Below are 19,225 nucleotides of genomic sequence, written 5' to 3' on the forward strand. Positions count from 1 at the left end.
TTTTCAGTACTTCCCTCTAACAAATGGGAAGGAGCACTTTCAATGCCATAACAACACACACCCCTTCCCCTTCTTCCTCACATCTTCTAAACCCACCTTTCATTCTTGCCTTGTTCATTTTATTGCCTGACATATGCATATTATTTTAGGCCAGTGGTTCCCAAACTTTGGTCCTCCAGACTGGTAGGATTTCTGGGAGGTAAGGTCTAAAACAGTTGGAGGACCAACATTTGGGGATAATTATTTTAGACCAATATCTCATGCAGATTCAGATAAGGTGGATGAAGAGAGTCTGAACAGTCAAGTACATTAAAAGTGGATGCCTAAGACACTTAGTCGGCCTTATGGGAAAATGTAAGTCCAGGATTGTATCAGAGCTGCTCTGTGGATTTTGTTTCCCATTCATATGCTCAAGCAAAGACAGAGTTTCTGCCCAAGCCTTTCTTCTCATTATTGGAAAGGAAGAATATTGAGCAAATGGCTAGAAAATGGATGACAACTTCTTGGTTGTGGCCACACAAATACTTCAGTGGATTTAACTTTGTGTACTTCCTTGTGTGCTTATGAACACACACCATACAGTATAATCAGGAGTCTTAAAGCAATATCCCAAAGCTTGAATAGTGAGCCCACATCAGAACTTATTTGTTTAAACTACTATAATATGGGTGCAGCCTCTGAAAAAACAAATCCATCATGGCTCCTTAATCTCCATATGTGACTCTATGAGAAAGCAGGTTTTAACTCAGGAGACAACACAGTAGATAACTCTTTGCTGTGCAGAGGATTGTCTTGTGTTCTGGCCATTTGCTCCTGGCTCCTCAAATACTGGGATCCACACAACCCTCTTGGGAAGGATCTTAGCCAACCAGAAGCATTGGCAGCATGATACGATAGCAGATGAGGTTTTATCACGTGCTGGATTCAGATTCCTAGAGAGAAAACACAAATGGAAGTCATTGGATTTGCTGCCGGAAGGTATTTTAAAGTATTTCCTAGTGTTATAGAATCTGTTTCAGAGTCCGCAAGTCAGGATGGATGAGTTTTTCTTTTGACCATATTGGCTTTCCAAAACCAAAACCAAAGCAACACCTCAAATTCTTTTAATACCCTTTATAAAGAACTGTGCCACATTTAGGACTGTTGTTATCAGAAGTATACTGAATTTCACCTTCCCCCATTTGCATTTTAAAAATTGATAGGCACATTTGTTCCCAGCATAGAGGGGACATGGTATGCCAGCCCACAGTGTGTGTTTTAAAGATGGAGAATCTGTTGAGGAAAAACTGGTAACCTTAAATGCAATTCTAAACACAAACTATTCAAAATCAGATTTGATGCTCTCTGCTTGGCTGGGGAAATCTCTTGGTTTCTTTTCACCAGCATTCCAATTGTTTAAATCTCAAATTCTTTTTGCTACATTAATGAAAAGCAAATTTATTTTTAAAAAGCAAGCAAAACAAAATTGTCTCCCATTCCTAAACCTGACAGAGATAGAAAAGCAAAATAGATCAAAAGAATATGATTAGGGATTATGGAGTTATTCTGATACTTTTTTCTTCTGTACGAATTCATTTGGCATTAAAAAACTATTTAATAGATACTATCATACATCACAGCATAAGAGAAGCACATTTCTGAATGAAAACTCCCCAAATCCCACAACTCCCCAAACTCCACAACAAGCATGAAGTTTACAGGCTTTGATGCAGACATCTCAGAAAACAACTTTGTCAGTCATGTCGTGTCTTATGAACTGTGTCTTGCGAGCCACACAATGCTGGGATCTTTAAGACAGAAAGACACCTGGCACTACACAGTGTACTCCAAAGATAAATATTGAACACATTTTATTGCGATATTGCCCCAGGAAGATCAGGTTTTCTCTAGCCACTGGGAAAAGGGAAGGCAATTGAAGAAAGCTAGCTTCACTCTTCCTAACAGAAAAAAAACACTCAACATTTGGAAAGCATTATTTTTGTCCTCTGCTTCCCAGAACTCTCACTCATGTTGACTGGGGATTCTGGGACTTGTAGTCCCAGGTGTTAGTTTGTTAAGCTGTGCCTTTGCCCTGTGGACTGCAGAAAGGAAGAGAAGGCTGCTTTAGTCTCTACCAAAAGAAAAGCCCCTATTTTTATTGTTTTGTATATTCATTGAGCCATTTGTTTAAAAGTAGTTTAAATATTTGAAAGTATGTCACACTGAGGACTGGGCAAGCTTGTTTTCCACAACTCTGGAGACTAGGGCATGGAGCAATAGATTCAAACTAAAATAAATAAATAAATGAATAAATAAATTCCATCTAAAGATTAAGAAGGATTTTCTGAAGGTAAGATCTTTTCAGCAGTGGAACTCTCTGCCTTGAAGTGTGATGGAGCCTCCTTCTCTGGAGGTTTTCAAGCAGAGGCTGAATGGCCATCTGTTGTGGGTGCTGTGATTGTGCTTTTCCTGCATGGCAGCAGGTTAGACTGGATGGCCCTTTTGGTCTCTTTCTACTCTATGATTCTATGAAAAGCAAAAATAATTCTAAAAAATAAAAAAAATCAACCAGATCATTAAAAACATGCCCCTCTTGAACTGCAAATCTTGGAATCCAGAGAATACAGCAATGATATTGGAAATGGAATCATCGTGGTCTAACTTTGTAGTGTGGGTTGACTCCACATTGGCTGCATTTGTGTTGGAGCAGAATGCCACCTGTTTTACCACTGTGAATTAAGTTGCATACTTAGTTCTCTGAAGTGCTGTATTAAATAGGAATAGACTGCACACAGCTTGGGAACACCAAGAGAGATGAAATCTTTTCATCTAGATGTATCTCTTAGGACTATCAGGTCTGGGAGGATTTTATTCTGAAACTTTTCTGTTTTAATGGTGGGGCTCAGCTATGAGGGAATAAAATGTATTATTAATATGTGGTTCATAGATATATTGTTTAATATGTGCCTTATATGGAATGTAATTAGTATGATGATGTATTTTAACTATGTGGTGCCCCATCTTGAGCCATAAAGATATTATTATTATTATTATTATTATTATTATTATTATTATTATTATTATTATTATATTTCTGCAAGAAGACCTTCTTTTACATATAAACTGGTAAGAAGGCTAATGTCTGCTACTTAATTCAATAACTGGATTAACTCCTCAAATCATCCAAGAACTTGTCAGTGAGATACAGACTTGATGCAAATGAGTTAATGGGTTGTGATACAGAAGCCACAATGAGATGAGGGCTGTATGCCTGTGTTTCATTTCTCAGTTTAAACAACAGGAATGTGCATAGAATCTACACATCTGTAACCACAGTTGAGCAGAGAGATGGAAATGGTCTGTACAAAGTGAAAATGCGCAAATGCTTTGCACTCTGCAGTATGTAGCAAACTTGAGAATTAGTTAAAGGATTCATCAGCGAGGAAATAAAACAACACAAAAAGAAAACCAACAAGATAAAATGACATTTGAGTTATTCTTTCTCATTGTTGATGGCCCAGCAAAAATATGAGGCGTGAAACGATCACACCTCAGTTCACAGCATGAGAGGAAGCAGACATGGTTTTGCTCACATTTAATTTGAAAAGCTGAACACGCTTCTGCTTGAAGTGTTATGCAGGGCTAGTGGGTTTAGACCAAAGATTTCCCAAAAATATTGGCAAGAGGAAACCAGCTTAAATTCATCCATAGTTTATCACATGTGGCAGCAAGTGGCTTTTGTGACAAAGGTCAATTACATAATCTGCTCCAGATTAGTACAAATTAAGGGAACTGTCAAAGGTGTTGCACATTCTGTCCATATTTTTTATTTCTAAAATTTTAGTTAACCTTTTTAATGTCTAAACAACAGGGAAAGCCAAGAAAAGAAACAAATTGGCAACAAGTGGAGAACTACATAAATAAGAAGGAGAAAGGATAAACAAATAAAAAAGAGGTCACACATTCAGATATACACACACACAAAAGGAAAAAGATTGGATGAAGAAGGAGAAAGAAGTACGAGCAGAAGACCAATCCCACCGGATGACCTGGAAGTCCTATTTTAATTAATTTTTTTTCTTTTTTTTTTTCTTTTTTTTCTTCTTTTTCTTTTCCTCCATCCCTGTCTTCCCTCTATCTGCCCCCTCACTTTTACCCCTATTTTTCTCTTTTTATTCTTTATTTTCCCCAATGCTATTTTATAATATATATGGAAACTTCTAATAAAGATTTATATTTTAAAAAAAAAAGGTGTTGCACATTATTTTGGAGACAGGGTTCAGCACTTTGGATAACTCCTTTAAAGTCCAGACTAAAATTCAGAGACAATTCATGGCTACAATAACATGGAAGGGTGCAGATTTCTTGGTAAAGCAAATTACAGTTGAAATCCTGCATTTTCATTGCATCTATATTTGAAGCTTGACAGATTCCTCATCAAAATCTTTCTGAGACTCTGGAAATTGGAGCATTGGGGAAAAGAATTTGCCGCACTCTTGTAGTCATGAGGTGCCTTTTGGGTCCTGCTTCTCCCAAGGAACCCTGTGCACAGATGAGTGCTCAGGACATCATTGTCCAGTGCTCTGATCTCCAGCATTTATGCAAGCCTGAATTCAAAGTGAAAAGCAGTTTGCACTCAACTCAGCAGGGAGGAGAGGAAAGGCAGAAATTTGCTCTACCCAGTAGACTGAGGCAAAAGTAAGCTGTTTCAACTTCTCCTGGCCTCTGTGACCTTCTCAATAATAACTTTTACCCTCTTGACAACATTCTGATGATGCTTAGTCAGAGGTGTCCTGGTTTACATCTGTGAAACTGGAAGCTGGTTGATGATGAGACAGGGAGAGATAAAGAAACAGGATGTGGATGTAGAGGATCTCCAAAGTCACTCCTTTCCCAACTCATTAAAATATACATCAGCATTCAACTTGTTAATGGCAAAACTGAGTGCTTCTGTGGAAGCATTGGAGATCTGTCTTCATAGTTTTTGATTGCTATGGTATGCCTGTTTTTAGCTTTTATTTTATTTAAATAGCTTAAAATCCCAACATCTCTAAGTCATCTACAGGGAGGTTTTACTGGGATCCCAGCAATTCTGGTTGCTGAGATCTTTGCCAATACAAGAAAATATTGTATTTTCAAAAAGAAGAACTTCAGCTTGAATAATTATTTTATATCCCACCTTTTTCCCAGCAGAGGACCCAAAGAAAATTTTGAGTGAAGTTCTCCAGCTATAAAATATGTGCAGAGCAATAAGATATACTGGTATCACTAGTAAGTCCAAACTTCCCAGGCCTTTTGTGGCCATTGACCCTGCCAACTGGATAATTCTCCCAAAATAACTTTTACAAGCTCTGGATCTGCACAGATAACAGGCTGAGCTGTTGTTAAGCTTTTGAATGGGATACACTTAAATTGAAGTATGCTATCTGTACAAAATCATAGCCTCACATTGACATCATGTATACGACTGTCATGATTTTAAAAATTATGGTAGCTTTTCCTAGACTTGGAGACACTGAAATATGGTAGCTGCCTTGAGGCACTGGATTCCTAATTACAGTGTACATGTAGAAAACACTGATTGAAATAAAACTTGATGTAAATAAACTATAATAGCTTAAATTCAAGGACTGGCAGCTACCACTTTAAATATAGTCCTCAGTTACATTTACTTCTTTTTTTGTACAAGGCTTGGACTGCTCACTGACATGAGCTGAAATACGACCTTTTGCTATTAACTGACTTTTTCGCTTTCCTGTCAAGGGGGGATGGATATAAGTATGTGAAGCCCGAAATTGTCCATGATCTTCCTCTGCAGGGCAAGCAAAAGGCAAAGAACTCCCGAGGAGAGGCCAATCTGTAGCTAGTGAGACATGAACAGAACTCTTGAGAAGCTCTAACAGTCATTTTGCCAACAGAAAAGACACGAATGCAAAGAAAGTTAATGGTCTAGGTAAGAGATCGGAGCAGGCCTCTGAGGGTGTCAGTGACCCACTTTGTTGCCTGCTCATCAAGTAGTTTTGTCATGCGCAGGGACTCTACTCTTTTCCATTCGGGCCACGCTGTGCCCCCTCATCTTTATTCAAAAGACATCAAGTGGCTCAGTCACCACTGCTGTCCCTGCCACTTTGGCCTCTCTGATGAATGCATTCAAGGGTCACTGCCTGTCACATAAATATTCTGGGACCAAGGGACATTTTCAGGGAAACCTCATTACAAGCCCCAAGAGGTGACTTGATTGTAAATTCCCTGCTAGCTTGTTTTAAGTGTTGCCAGGGAGTAGACCCATTTGAAGGAGGTATTGACATGCACTGGAGCAGTCGCATTTCTTTCTCCCTCACATAGGTAGAAATGCCAAGCGTGTGTGATCTTGCGCAAGGTTATAAGTACCCTGTCTTGGAGCCAGCATAACAATTGTATCTGAGTTTGGGCAGACATAGTGACCTCTTCATTATTATTATTTTTAAACCCCCACGACACTATCAATAAAACTGAGGCAAATAGAAAGAGCAAGCTTATCAGCAGCAGAAAGCTGTGAGACGGTATGCAGAGGTGACTCTGACCTTACCTTGCTAAGCCCTGCCCAGGTTTTCTTTTCCAGTCTCACTGTAAATACTAATTCCATTACAGTCTGAACTTCTAACTTTCTATAGATGACTAATTCTGACTTTCCATCTGGTGTAGATTATGAACATAGAGGAAACAGTTATGAGATGTGTGTGTGTGTGGGGGGGGGGCCTGTATGATGGAATTGATCCTCAAATATGATTTCACCTAAAAGTGCTTGTTCAGATGGATATTTTATTTTGAGATTCTTCATTGAGATGAGTTCTAGACTCCGTATATGTTTGTATGCTTGTTTGCATGCATGTGGGTGGGTGCTGCAGCACCACAGTTCTGTCCTTTGCAAACAGAAGACCACAAGAAATGCTCAGGGAAGGGGAAGTACAGCTAATCGAGGCAGCATGTCCCTCATTCAGTTATATGCTATCCTCTTTGACAACATCCTGAATGTAACGGAGCAGATAAGATTTCTCCTTGACAATGTGCCCTCTGATATCTGCAGAGAAAGAACAAAAACGGTGGATGAAAGGCCTATGTATTTAAGTCTGTACCTGCTTTGCGTCAGCTGTCACCTGTGCCCCAAATCTTGACATTGGTCCCTCGGCGGCTTTGATCTCTTTTTTGTGTGATACATGGGTGAAAATGAATACCGAATATACTCATGCATAAGTCAGTCTCATGTATAAGTTGAAGGCAAGTATTAAGGCCTAAAGCAGGTGTTTTTACACAACCCGTTGATAAGCCAAGGGTTATTCTTAAGAGGAGAAAGCACCAATGCAAGATTAGGGGCCTAGCATTCAAAAAGGCACTGCAGCGTTTGCCCTTTGTCACTCTACTCAGAGAAGATGGTTCCATTTTTGATAAAAATGTAGAGTATTTACACTGATCTACAGAGACCCCAGTATATATACATTATTTAAAATGAGGAATGGAAATGGTGTGACCCATGGGATGAATAATGTGTCTTTAGACCCTCCTGGGTCCCTGAACCCCATTTACAAAAGCAACATCCATTTTAAAAAGTTTTTTTCAGCTGAAAAAAAATCACAGGGAGCACATTTCTCTATGTTAATGCTGTTTCTGACCCTCCTTCAAAACAACAAGAATGCCCCCCCAAAAAACCTACCACACTACATACTTTGAAATAGACTGAGAATGACTTCAAGCACTGATAAGTATACTGATATAGCTTGCCAAGAGTCACAGTGATCTAAAAATGCCCCCCTCACTTTCTGAGTATGCTCACTCCAGTTTTAAATTAGGCTCCCATTTGCTTACCCCAATACTTTATGATGTATATCAAGGGCAGCGGACCCCTCATTTAATTACTCAGTGTGTGAAGGTTGGATACAATATTATTCTTCATTAGAATAAATTCAGTGGATTATTGAAACTTAATATAAGTGTTAATTTCCAAATTCTATTACTATTTGATTTAGGCTTACATGTTTTTGACAATTGTATGATCTCGAAGCCTCATCTCCAACTAAATCATGCAGAGAGGAATGAAGGGAGATTACTTGATCTTCCTCCCTCCCATTCCCATAGCTGGTCTTACTGATGGTGAAGAGAAATGCAGTGATTTCCAAAGACAGAAAGAACAGGGATCAGTAAAACCTCATGTCACCCAGCCAATATCCCCAGACTACTCTTTCCTCATTGGTTTCCTTTTAGTTCTACAATGACTGTCATAAAATGTTATCTTTTCTAATGCAGAAAACACACACTGGTTTCCATCTGATAAATATTAGAAGCTGGGGAGAATGCAGACATTCATTCATGTCTTGGGATGATTAGCCCCCACAGGGAAACTGGACATTCACTGGTTCAGGCAAAATTTCTCAGAAATGTTCCTTCAGGAAATGTTAAACAAAGCTTAGCATGTTGCAAAGACAGGGAAGTTTTATGATGTCATCTTCCAGTATGGACTAGCAGTTAGGTCAGATAAATTATTCTCCAGAGACTAATCCAGTCTGAGAACCAAAAAGGAATTATTCATAATTTCCTGGGCATTCCATGGTACTATGAGGGAAATAACTCTTCTCATGGGCCTCCTTTTATCTACCTGAGCTCTTACATTTTCCTGGAAGTTTCTTTCCTAGAGATTAGCTTTAGAGGGACTGAAGCTTTTATTATATCTGTCTCCCATTTCCTACTTTCTAAACTCCCAGTCCAAAAATGCATTTCCTGCTGTTGCCAATCCAAAAACATTGCACAGCTATTTTGTATTTCCCTACTTAAGTGATTTCCCACAGAAAGAAAAAATATGAAGGAAACAACAGGGAAACACAGAAGGGTTACAAATTTAAAATGTTAATTGGTTCACATATAAAATGCATTGAAAGCAACATAGAAATTGCACACCAGTAGTTGTCTCCGGAAACATCCTTGATTAAAAAGTATACAGTAAAAGTTTGCTGTCAGTGACAGATATCGGAGGTTGGGGGAGAAAGTGACAAGGATTTGGGTCCACCTGAAATAATATAGGATCCCACTCCACTGAGAGCATGACTGACAATCCAGCCCAAGGTAGAGTTACCATTAAGCCAATGGAAAAGGCTTTTCACAGTTAAAAATCCAAGATAGCATGAATTTATAGTAAAGGCTTGAGAAATCTCAAAAATAATAACATTTTTCTTCAGTTTTAAGGCTCACGTCCTTTCCTTGGCATGCAAACTTCTCTAAAAATGGGGTGCGTCTTAGAATCACAGGTGCTTTTTAAAAATAAATAGAAATATTTTTCTGTTGGTTTGTACTGAAATTGGTGCATGCCTTACAATTGATGGTTTCTTCAAATTGAAGAATTTCAATAATAATTAAATAGCTAATGGCCATAGAAGGAAGAAGCATCATTCAACAGTATCAAAGGACCTTTTCACTTTCTTAATGCAACACAACACAAATACTCACCCAAGCACCCCTGCTTTTAATTTTCCACAGCAGAAAATCTAACTGTTTCCTTCTGTCCTTCCATGGATTTTGGAACAGGACAGTTAGAATTGTGTCACAGCTAATGGCCTGGCCTGCCTGCAGTTTAGGAAAAAGTGCCAGAGCTGAAAAATGAAAAGGGGGAAAAAGGGAGGAAGAAAAGGAGAGCAGGGGAGGGAGAGAGAAAGGGGAAGGAAGGATCTGTCAGTGCCACCAGAATATAATATAATTAAAAGATATGTGTTTCAGGGTTTTTTTGTGTCCTGTACCTTGGCAACACAATGACACACTTTTTTCCATAAGCTCTGGTTTATATCACCCAAGTCTGGATTCAATATGAACCAGTGAGGAAAACCAGAATTGCAACTCAAAACAGCTGCATCTGTCATCAGTAATGTGTTTTCTTCTGCAGTGAAAATGAACACATCTCTCTTCATATCTAATACAAATCACTTCCACACGCAACTTAGATACAAAAGCTGCAAACACTATTTGTTAAAATACTTCAAATATTCTAACCCTGTTGCCTCAGTACTTGTATATCATATGGATGATGGTCGCTTTTGTATAACACACACACACACACACACACACACACACACACACACACACACACACACACAGAATGCATGAACAAAAAAGAAGACAGAGGATAATGCAGATTTGCATCAAAACCTGCAGGTGTCATGCATGTCTATTGTACCCTATGGTGTTCACATGCTAACTGCTGATGGATGCTTTTAAAACCCTTCCTTGATCTCCTGTCCTATAATTCTTCATCTTTCAACCAGGACTGGACAGCCCTCCAAGCAGAGGATGTCTTCAAATAAATCATACTCTCCTCTGCCCATTCCCACCTGCTTTATCTCTATGGTAGAACAAGGTCTGGAAAAGTATTCTTATGACATCATTTCTCTTGAGATTTTAAGCTGAAGCTGGATTGCCATTTGTTGGGTGTGCTTTGTGTGTTCTTGCAAGGCAGTGGGTTGAACTGGATGGCCCTTTTAGTCTCTTTCAACTCAATGATTCTGTGATAGAAACTATTTTGACATCTTGTGCAATTCAGTTCCCTTGGTTATTGACAGCTGTGGAGCTGTTCCTTCTTAGGACCTCACCACATGCAGACATCTCCTGTTTCTAGACATTTTAAAAATGGCATCCCACAGAGGCCATCAAATGATAGAAGACTACTTCTAGGAGTTGCCTGTTGGACTTTTAAAGTAACTGGCATTTTTAGAGTTGAGTGCTACCCGAATCCAGACTTCTCAATTTACTTGGAAGCATAGAAAAGCGGGTACTTTAATGTGTGGTGGCAACTGCTAGATGTCTCTGTTGTCCTGGTTTATGATGGCAAATAGAATGGTGATTGCCATTAACAATACACATGATGGGGAGACAGAAATTCTCTGTACATGGAAAGGCATGAAAGGCAACAATAGAAGAAGTCCCTCGGCTTTTCCCTGCTCCCCTCCCCCCCAAATGGGATGAGGTCCTTTGTTACCCAAAGACGGTAGGAAAGTCACTGAGTGCACCCTTGTGTTCAGACAGTGGCTAGGAGACAAGAAGAAACTACACTTGAGCGTTCCTTTTCCCTGAGCTGCTGTTGCTTAGTGTGTTGTACAAGGAGATACTATGGCCCCTTTCGCACAGCTGTATAAAATCCACATTGAACTGGATTATTTGGCAGCGTGGACTCAGATAATTTCATTCAAACCAGATATTGTTGATTATCTACTTTGATATTTTGGGTTATATGGCTGCGTGGAGGAGTCCTGAATTTCTCCTTGCACATTATCTCCCAAAGTACATACACTAGTATCCCATACAGGCTACATATCAACAAAGGAGAGAGCATTTTCAGTTATAGCATCTGAGATGTGGAATACTTTACAAATTCAGGAATTGTTTACTTTGACAGATTTCTCTGATTTCATTGTGGATTATCTTTTGGCTACTTTGTAGTATCAGTTCTATATTTTATCGCTTTATTTATATTTTATTTTATATTTTATGTTCTATGTATATTTGTATGATAACATACTATAGGTAAGAATAACTGACACTTTAACTATGAACACCAATGTACTATGTTCTCAGCCACCATATCACTGATACAGAAGTATTCATTTGAAGGAAAAAATTTTTTGATTTGACGGTGGCCTAGTTGCACTTTTGGGTGACAGCCCCACAGGAATCTGTCACAAGGTGACTCTTACCACAGAGAAATAAGGGGCCGCCTAGCAGCAGTTTTCGGAGAATCTGAGGGTCTGAATACAATATTTTGGAGAATAAAGGTTCTCTGTGGTCTGATTTTTTGCCTGATCCCTTGTGCAACCTAGACAAACACTTGTTAAAAAATCTAGAAATTCAACCCCGGCGATGAATGACTGTATATCAGTTTTTACAATTACTTTCTCAACTCTGTTATGAATAAGTGTCCTTTTAGATTTTCCCACTCAGTCTATTGTACTGCTTATTACACTTATTACACCCAAAATTTCCTCAATAATTTTTATGCATTCTTTCATTTGCCATCTCTTGGATTTTTTATGTCATATTGGCATCTTATTTCACAGTAACGTAAATACCCTAGCCAACAGATCCCTTCTTATCCTAGAAGCCAAATAAGGTCAACCTCAGATAATACTTGAATGGGAAACTGCAAACGAATACCGGGTTTGGAGGTTAGATTTCAGAGGAAAGAAGGGGCAAGACCACCTTTGAGTATTTCTTGCCCAAGAAAATCTAGGAAACCCATGCAGTTGTTATAACTTGACAGGCCACTTAAAGGCATGGGCACATACACACAAAACATTAAAAAGGAAAGGAAACTATTTTTTACTAGTGAATGGTTCACTAGTAAAAATAGGAACACGCACAAACCTCCCCCAACAAACTGGACATGAAGTGGAAAGAGATATAAAACTCCTCTCGCCCTTCCTACCAAGATTCCAAACAATATCACTCACCTACACCTGCAATTTGCATTTTCCAAAGCTTTCCATTCAATTGCACATTGTATGAACAGTGTGGGATCTAATAAGGCACTTTCTTTATTTAGAAAATGAGAGTTGAATAAATTAATGGGCCAGGTTTATAGAAATGCAGAACTTGTGTTAGCAGTTAAGGAGAGTTTTTAAAGAGTAAGATTTTTTACATAAACATAGTTCTCAATCTAGTAATCTTTCTGCAAACCAACTGATTCAGGTTTCAATGCTACACTCATTTACACCCAGGAAGAAAACCCACTATACCCAAGAAAGATTGCTTATTATTTTGTATCCAGACTTTTCCTTCAGTAATGGGATCTCAGAAAACTTACTGAAGTTAAGAAAAAATAAAATCAGTTACAAAAACAGAGATGAAACATATTAAAGTTATTATTAAAATCCACTCCCTTTCAAATATTTTATTTATTAAAGGATAAGTCCTTTATTTTACACAGAGGGCACAGAGGGCACGTTGATAGCTAATGAAGATCAATCAGTAAAACGAGCGTAGAACACTTAATTTGAATTTTTGAGAGTCTCTGAGCATCTGCAAAATATTTTTCTGTACAACTGACCCACTGCATTTTTGCTTCCTCACTCCCTGTCAAGATGAACGGAGTGCAAAGGTCAGTGTAAGATTGCAGGTTCTGCATGCTGGATGAAGCCAAGGGTCCCAAAAATAATCTGTGGCATACTCATTTTTATAATAAAGTATATAATAAAATAACTTTTATCTGCACCTATTTTAGTTTAAGTGGATAATTAAAAGGAGTAAGTAAGAAGCTGAAGGAAGCATAGGAGGCGATGGGTGAAAAGCAGAAAGGGTAAAGAGAAAGAAAGAGGTGTGAAGCCAAGAACATCAGTGACTAAAAGTGGAAAGAGATTAATATGACTTTTTGTTTTATGACCTCATACCAGAGTCAGCCATGGAAAAAGAGAAGAACAAAATCCTTGGTTTGTTGTGCATTTTCCGGGCTGTATGGCCATGTTCCAGAAGCATTCTCTCCTGACATTTTATCCACATCTATGGCAGGCATCCTCAGAGGTTGTGAGGTTGCCTCTGAGGATGCCTGCCATAGATGTGGATGAAATGTCAGGAGAGAATGCTCCTGGGACATGGCCATACAGCTTGGAAAATGCACAAAAACCTAGTGATTCTGGCCATGAAAGCCTTCGACAACACAATCAAATCTTTGTTGGCACTTCCTGGGATCATGGTTGCAAAAGCAAGCACTATCCGCTAGCTGGACAATTTCTGTTCAACTGACCCAGCTGTAGTGCTAGCCTTAGATAAAAGTTTGGGAAGAAACGGGAACTCAGAAGTGCTTATGAGAAGCAAGGAGTATCACCACTACTCCCACCTTTTCCTTTGCTTTTTAGGAATACAATCACTATAGCCTGGTTATCAACTGTGCCCACCTTCTTCTTAGAACCTAAATCTTATTATTATTTGCTTAAGGGATTACACAATTAAACCCACATGAGTTCTTTCCACTGCTGATTACGTAGGATCTCCTTCAGTACTTTAAGCTTTGGATATGTGCCAGTCTATTCCCTTTCTCAAACATCTACTTCACTCTCGTAATTGCCATTCAAAAGAACAAAGGCTTTCCTAAGAACAAATGATTATGATCTCATTGGTTTGTTAGGACCCTCAAGGAGAAAATGTTGTTTCCTCCACTACACAACCAAATCAATATGAAAGTGAAAGTACAGCAGAGTCTCACTTATCCAAGCTAAACGGGCCGGCAGAAGCTTGGATAAGCGAATATCTTGGATAATAAGGAGGGATTAAGGAAAAGCCTATTAAACATCAAATTAAGTTATGATTTTACAAATTAAGCACCAAAACATCATGTTATATAACAAATTTGACAGAAAAAGTAGTTCAATATGCAGTAATGTTATGTTGTAATTACTGTATTTATGAATTTAGCACCAAAATATCATGATATATTAAAAACATTGACTACAAAAATGGCTTGGATAATCCAGAAGCTTGGATAAGCGAGGCCTGGATAAGTGAGACTCTACTGTATCAAAGATCTACCTAATGCTGGTTTTGCCATTGATTTTAAGGACAGAAAGGGCATATATTTCCAAATCCCTAGCAAGATCTTTGTGACTCTGGGGAGCTTCCTCTAATTTAATGAAGTATGGGTAACACATAAAACCTGACATCTTGTAGGAATGATTGGAAAAGTCCAATCATTTGGATTTGTTTTGGACTGCAAATCTCAGAATATACTAGCCAGTATAAATTCATCCTATTTTGTAGTTTAGTGCTACCAGCTCCAGTCTTGTTATAGGAATAGGCAATTGCATAGCTGGCGATCTGGAGCTGCCTTACTTCTATCTCCCCTTACAGAATTGTAGCCACTGCCAGATGTTGCCTGGCTGCCCCATTTTTCCCTCCCCTTTCTACAGCCTGTAAATATCCACCACTACAACTCCAGAAGTTGGAGGCTGCCAGGGGAAGAGAGCTATATCTATACATTATTACATTCTACACGTCAGTGGTTCCCAAACTTTGGTCCTCCACATATTTTGGTCTCATCTCCCAGAAGTCATGAGCAGTTTGACTAACAGCCAGGAATTCTGGGAGGTGGAGTTCAAAACATCTATAGGACTAACATTTGGGAACCACTATTTTACACCTTTTAATGAAGAACCCTGGCCTATGTATTGGTCTGCCAGTAAAAAAAAAGCATGTTTTACAGAAAAGGCTACTATGGGATTTCCCCCCTTTTACTAATAACTTTTAAACCCAAATGACTGGCATTCCATTCACCCATTATCATCACCAATCATTGTCATCTACCCCACTTTTCTTCCAGATTGGGACTCCCAAATTTGATCCATTTTTCCTTGGTACTTGAACTCAGGTTCATGAGATGTGATATAAAAAGAGATCCTTTATGTGTGCTGATATCACATTTATAAGCACAAATGTCATATTTTCTGATGTAAGAATTTGTGCATATGCCTCTAAGAAAGCGTTACTGTGTATGTTTAGATAATTACTGATTTATGCTGAACCTAAGGCAAATCTATAATGGGCTTATCTTATGGTATTTGTCCAGAGGAGTTTTGCCTTTGCCTTCCCCGAGGCAAGCAGATGTGACTTGCCCAAGGATTACCAAGTGAATTTGAAAGTATAGTCTCCCAGTGTTCTCACCCAAAACTGAAAAGCCTACATATGTTGGCTCTCATAACTCTCATAAGAGAGATACTCCAGTTTCATTTCTTTTAAAAACATATTAGGAATCAAAAGATCATCTTGTAGATTTTCTTTAACCATTTTGAAAATAGTTCCTGAATGAATTTCTCAAGTTTGAAGATAAACAAACCCTGAGTAAGAGCCAGTGTGATGTAAATATTAGAACAGAGCTCCAGGAGACCACAGTTCAAAGCTCTACTCATGTATGGAAATCCAATGATTGATCATGAGCAAATTACTCTTTATCAGACTCAAATGAGGATGATGGCTGAGCTCTTCCAAAGAAATTTTGTCAAGAAATCCCTGTGATACGTTTGCCTTATGGTCACAATCAATCTCAAGAAGTCTGGCTGAGAAAACCTCATGGCAGAGTTGCCATGAGTTGGAGCTGATTTAATGGCATTTAACCACAAGCCCTAATTTTTTAAAGTATTCTCTATCAGTAGATGCTTGGCCCATAAAACTGTCTAGAAAGCTAGTGCCACTTCAAAATTTCACATGAATTCAGAATCAAAGAAGATGTTATTCAGTTTCAGTCCTTTTACTACCATCAGAACAATATCATAAAGTCTACAAGGTCACACAGAAACATCTTACCTTTCCAAGCTGTCTTGGACAAGAGAATTTCCCTTTTCATCCATTGTATGCAGCTGTAGAGAATTATCCTCCAGTTTACACTGTGTCTGATTAGAGGTTTTGTCCCTCATCTCCTGGTTCAGAGGTATTTTCCTGGCGTCTGGTACCACCTTCCTACATCGGAGCAACCGCTGATAAGCTGTCCGGAAGTCCCTGTTCAGTGCAGCATACAAGATAGGGTTCAAGGCTGAATTGGCATACCCAAGCCACAAGACAATGGTCATTAATGTTTCACATACTGCACCCTGTATGCCCCGGTACATGAACACTGTAAAATAAGGAAACCAGCAGATAATGAAGGCTCCCATCACAGCAGCAAGGGTCACAGTGGCTTTGTGTTCCTTCAAAGTCGGCAATGCATTTCTAGTGCTTGTGCAGCAGCTGGTGTAGTTTATTCTCTGTGCTTGCTCCCTGGCTATTTTGAATATACGGTAGTATGTAATACACATGACAACCAAAGGGAGATAAAAAGTAAGCAAGCCATCCACTAGTACATACAGGGCATTGACCTCAAGCATGCATTCCTGTTTTCTATCCATGACGTGTGTATTCTGGATAGTTGTGTTATTGGTATTCCAGCCCAAATGAATGGGCAAGAAGGAGACCATGAGTGACACTACCCAGATAAGGACCAGAGCCACACCTGCCCGGAAGGGAGTGACCACAGAATGGTAGCGGAGAGGTGCCGTGATAGCATAGTAGCGGTCAAGGCTAATCACGAAGAGGTTGAGGATGGAGGCTGTGCACAACATGACATCTAAGCTGATGTAGATATTACACCAAGTAATGCCCATGGACCATGTATGGGAAGAGATCTCATATGTAGCTGAAAAGGGCATCACCAATAAGCCCAGTAGCAGATCCGTGAAGGCCAGGGAGACAATGAAGCAGTTGGTCAGGCTGCGGAGCCTTCGATTGAAACAGACTACAAGGCACACCATAACATTGCCACAAACAGTCACAACCACAAGGATTGTAAGGGTAATCCCAATCAGCACCTGGTGGAGAGAACTGTCTGTAACATTTGTAGAATTCATGATGACAGGAGACACAACTCCCGTTTTTATTTTATGCAGATTTACATGGCAGTTGCCTTGGAAAGAACTGCTATGTCAGGTTCTAATTTATCTGCATTCTTCTATTTGTCCCCTATAAAATGTGACAAAATGCATTTCCTCAGCAAGAGAAATCTAATACCATCTCCGATTATACATATATCTATAGGAAGACTGGTATGTCTAAACAAGTCCTCATCTCATTCATTCTGCTGCGGAAGGATCCAGGAAAAATATTGTGCTGAACATATTGAAACTCTCCTGTTTGCAATGCTCCACCAAGAGTTCCTTTTGGAAATAAGATGCCAGGCTGGATCTGTTAGGGTTCCCAATCTAGCAGGTTTCCTCTCATGTTTCTTATGTTCTAGCCAGTTCTTTTGGTTTGGTCTCACCCTTTTCTTCACCTTCTTTTTCCTGCTTTCACAGTAATCATTGGGACATATTAAGTGATGCGATACGTTAGAAGTTGTACTTGGTTTCATAAGTCAGGCCAAAAAAGAAATGGTAGAGTTCCAGCTGTGTTACTCTTAGGCAATTTCTCCACTTACATATCTTGAAGGTAAATTATAATAACTGGAGAGAAGCAAGATGGAGACTCTTTCTTGGGCAAAATCTGTAAGAAAAAATAGTGTTAGATGATAAGGATGGGATTCAGGGAGCTATATTATATCAGGTCAGCAAGTATGTTCAATGAACTAAGAAATTATAAGCAGCAGCTTTCAAAAATGTCAGATAGGAAGGGTCGTTCCCATCACCTGCCACCTGATCTTCCCTAATTTAGCTCAAACAAAAAGCACTGTATCCATTTATGCAGAGCACTACATTCTTTTTCCCTATGTTCTAAGTTAAACTTGGAAACTTACATTTTTGGGATACAACTCCAAGAATCCATCCATGACCATGGTCCTAAGAAGTAGGTAAGGATTTCTATTTATGAACCCTTAGGTGACAGCTCAGTGAAGCATCCAGAACTTCCCCAAACTGCAAAGGCACTGCATCGCAGCAAGAACATCTCCTCTCATCTTCCCCAGTCAGTTTGTGCTTTCAATCACATCACTATGGTTACTGAGCACATCAGCCATGGCTCAGATGGGGCTAAGCCAAAGGCTAAGATCAGATAAATATGTAGGACCAACAATCTGCTCAAGGTTATGGAGCACTCCCACACAGTGTGTGTCCTGATTATATTTTGGATAAGAGTAATGTAGGAGGATAACGGCAATTACTTTAAGAAATTATATACTATGGCCACTGTATCCATGAAGGATATACTCCAAAAACACCACTGCCACCACCCATGGATACCTGAAACAGCAAATAATAGAGAATCCTTTATTATGACTAGGGATGGAAACATATAATAGAATAGCATTAGAGGATCTAGAGATGCCTACAAACACTTCCATTTGTGGATTTCTTAAGGTTCTAAAGTGCTATTATCTCATAATCCTGGGCAGGAGTAATACCATAGAATTGCCCTAGACAGGCCCACAAACCCTTCTGGAGAGAATATTTTTGCAGCATTGTTAAGTGAAACCATGGAAGCAAGTCTATGGAAAAGGGATAAGGGGACAGGCTATATTTCTATATATAGAAATGTTGCATTTTTTATTATTTCTTAAAGCTGCCCCAGTTCCCAAGAGGAGATGGGACGGGGTATAAATAAAGTTGACTTGACTTGATTAATCCCCATCTTTCATTTTGGCCATGGATGTATTGGTGATGTTAAGGCAGCACAGGTGCAAATTTGAAATAAAATGGTTCAGAAAAATTACATTGATGGGTGACAGCTCCCAAAATCCCCAGCTAGCATGACCATTAGCATATAGGGCAACTGAAGGAAGCAGCTGAAG

At 39.1% G+C, this 19,225-nt stretch overlaps 1 protein-coding gene across 10 annotated transcripts in view; it reads right to left on the reverse strand.

Annotated features, from left to right (window-relative positions):
- Positions 1-566: 566 nt before the first annotated feature.
- hrh2 (histamine receptor H2) overlaps positions 567-19,225 on the reverse strand; it is a 72,060-nt gene continuing 53,401 nt past the window's right edge. For 6 of the 10 annotated variants that reach the window (XM_016997362.2, XM_016997363.2, XM_016997361.2 and 3 more), the window contains 2 exons: positions 16,279-17,985; positions 567-932 (listed from right to left, as the gene is read on the reverse strand). In XM_016997362.2, the coding sequence (XP_016852851.2) occupies positions 746-932; positions 16,279-17,354 (1,263 nt within the window). In that variant the 5' untranslated portion in view covers positions 17,355-17,985 and the 3' untranslated portion in view covers positions 567-745. Of the gene's footprint in view, positions 933-9,453; positions 9,597-16,278; positions 17,986-19,225 lie in introns of all 10 variants that reach the window. The other 4 variants (XM_062970221.1, XM_062970220.1, XM_016997366.2 and 1 more) reach the window with 2 other exon arrangements.

The sequence above is a fragment of the Anolis carolinensis genome, chromosome 2 (assembly GCF_035594765.1).
Source record: "Anolis carolinensis isolate JA03-04 chromosome 2, rAnoCar3.1.pri, whole genome shotgun sequence".
NCBI lineage: Eukaryota > Metazoa > Chordata > Lepidosauria > Squamata > Dactyloidae > Anolis > Anolis carolinensis.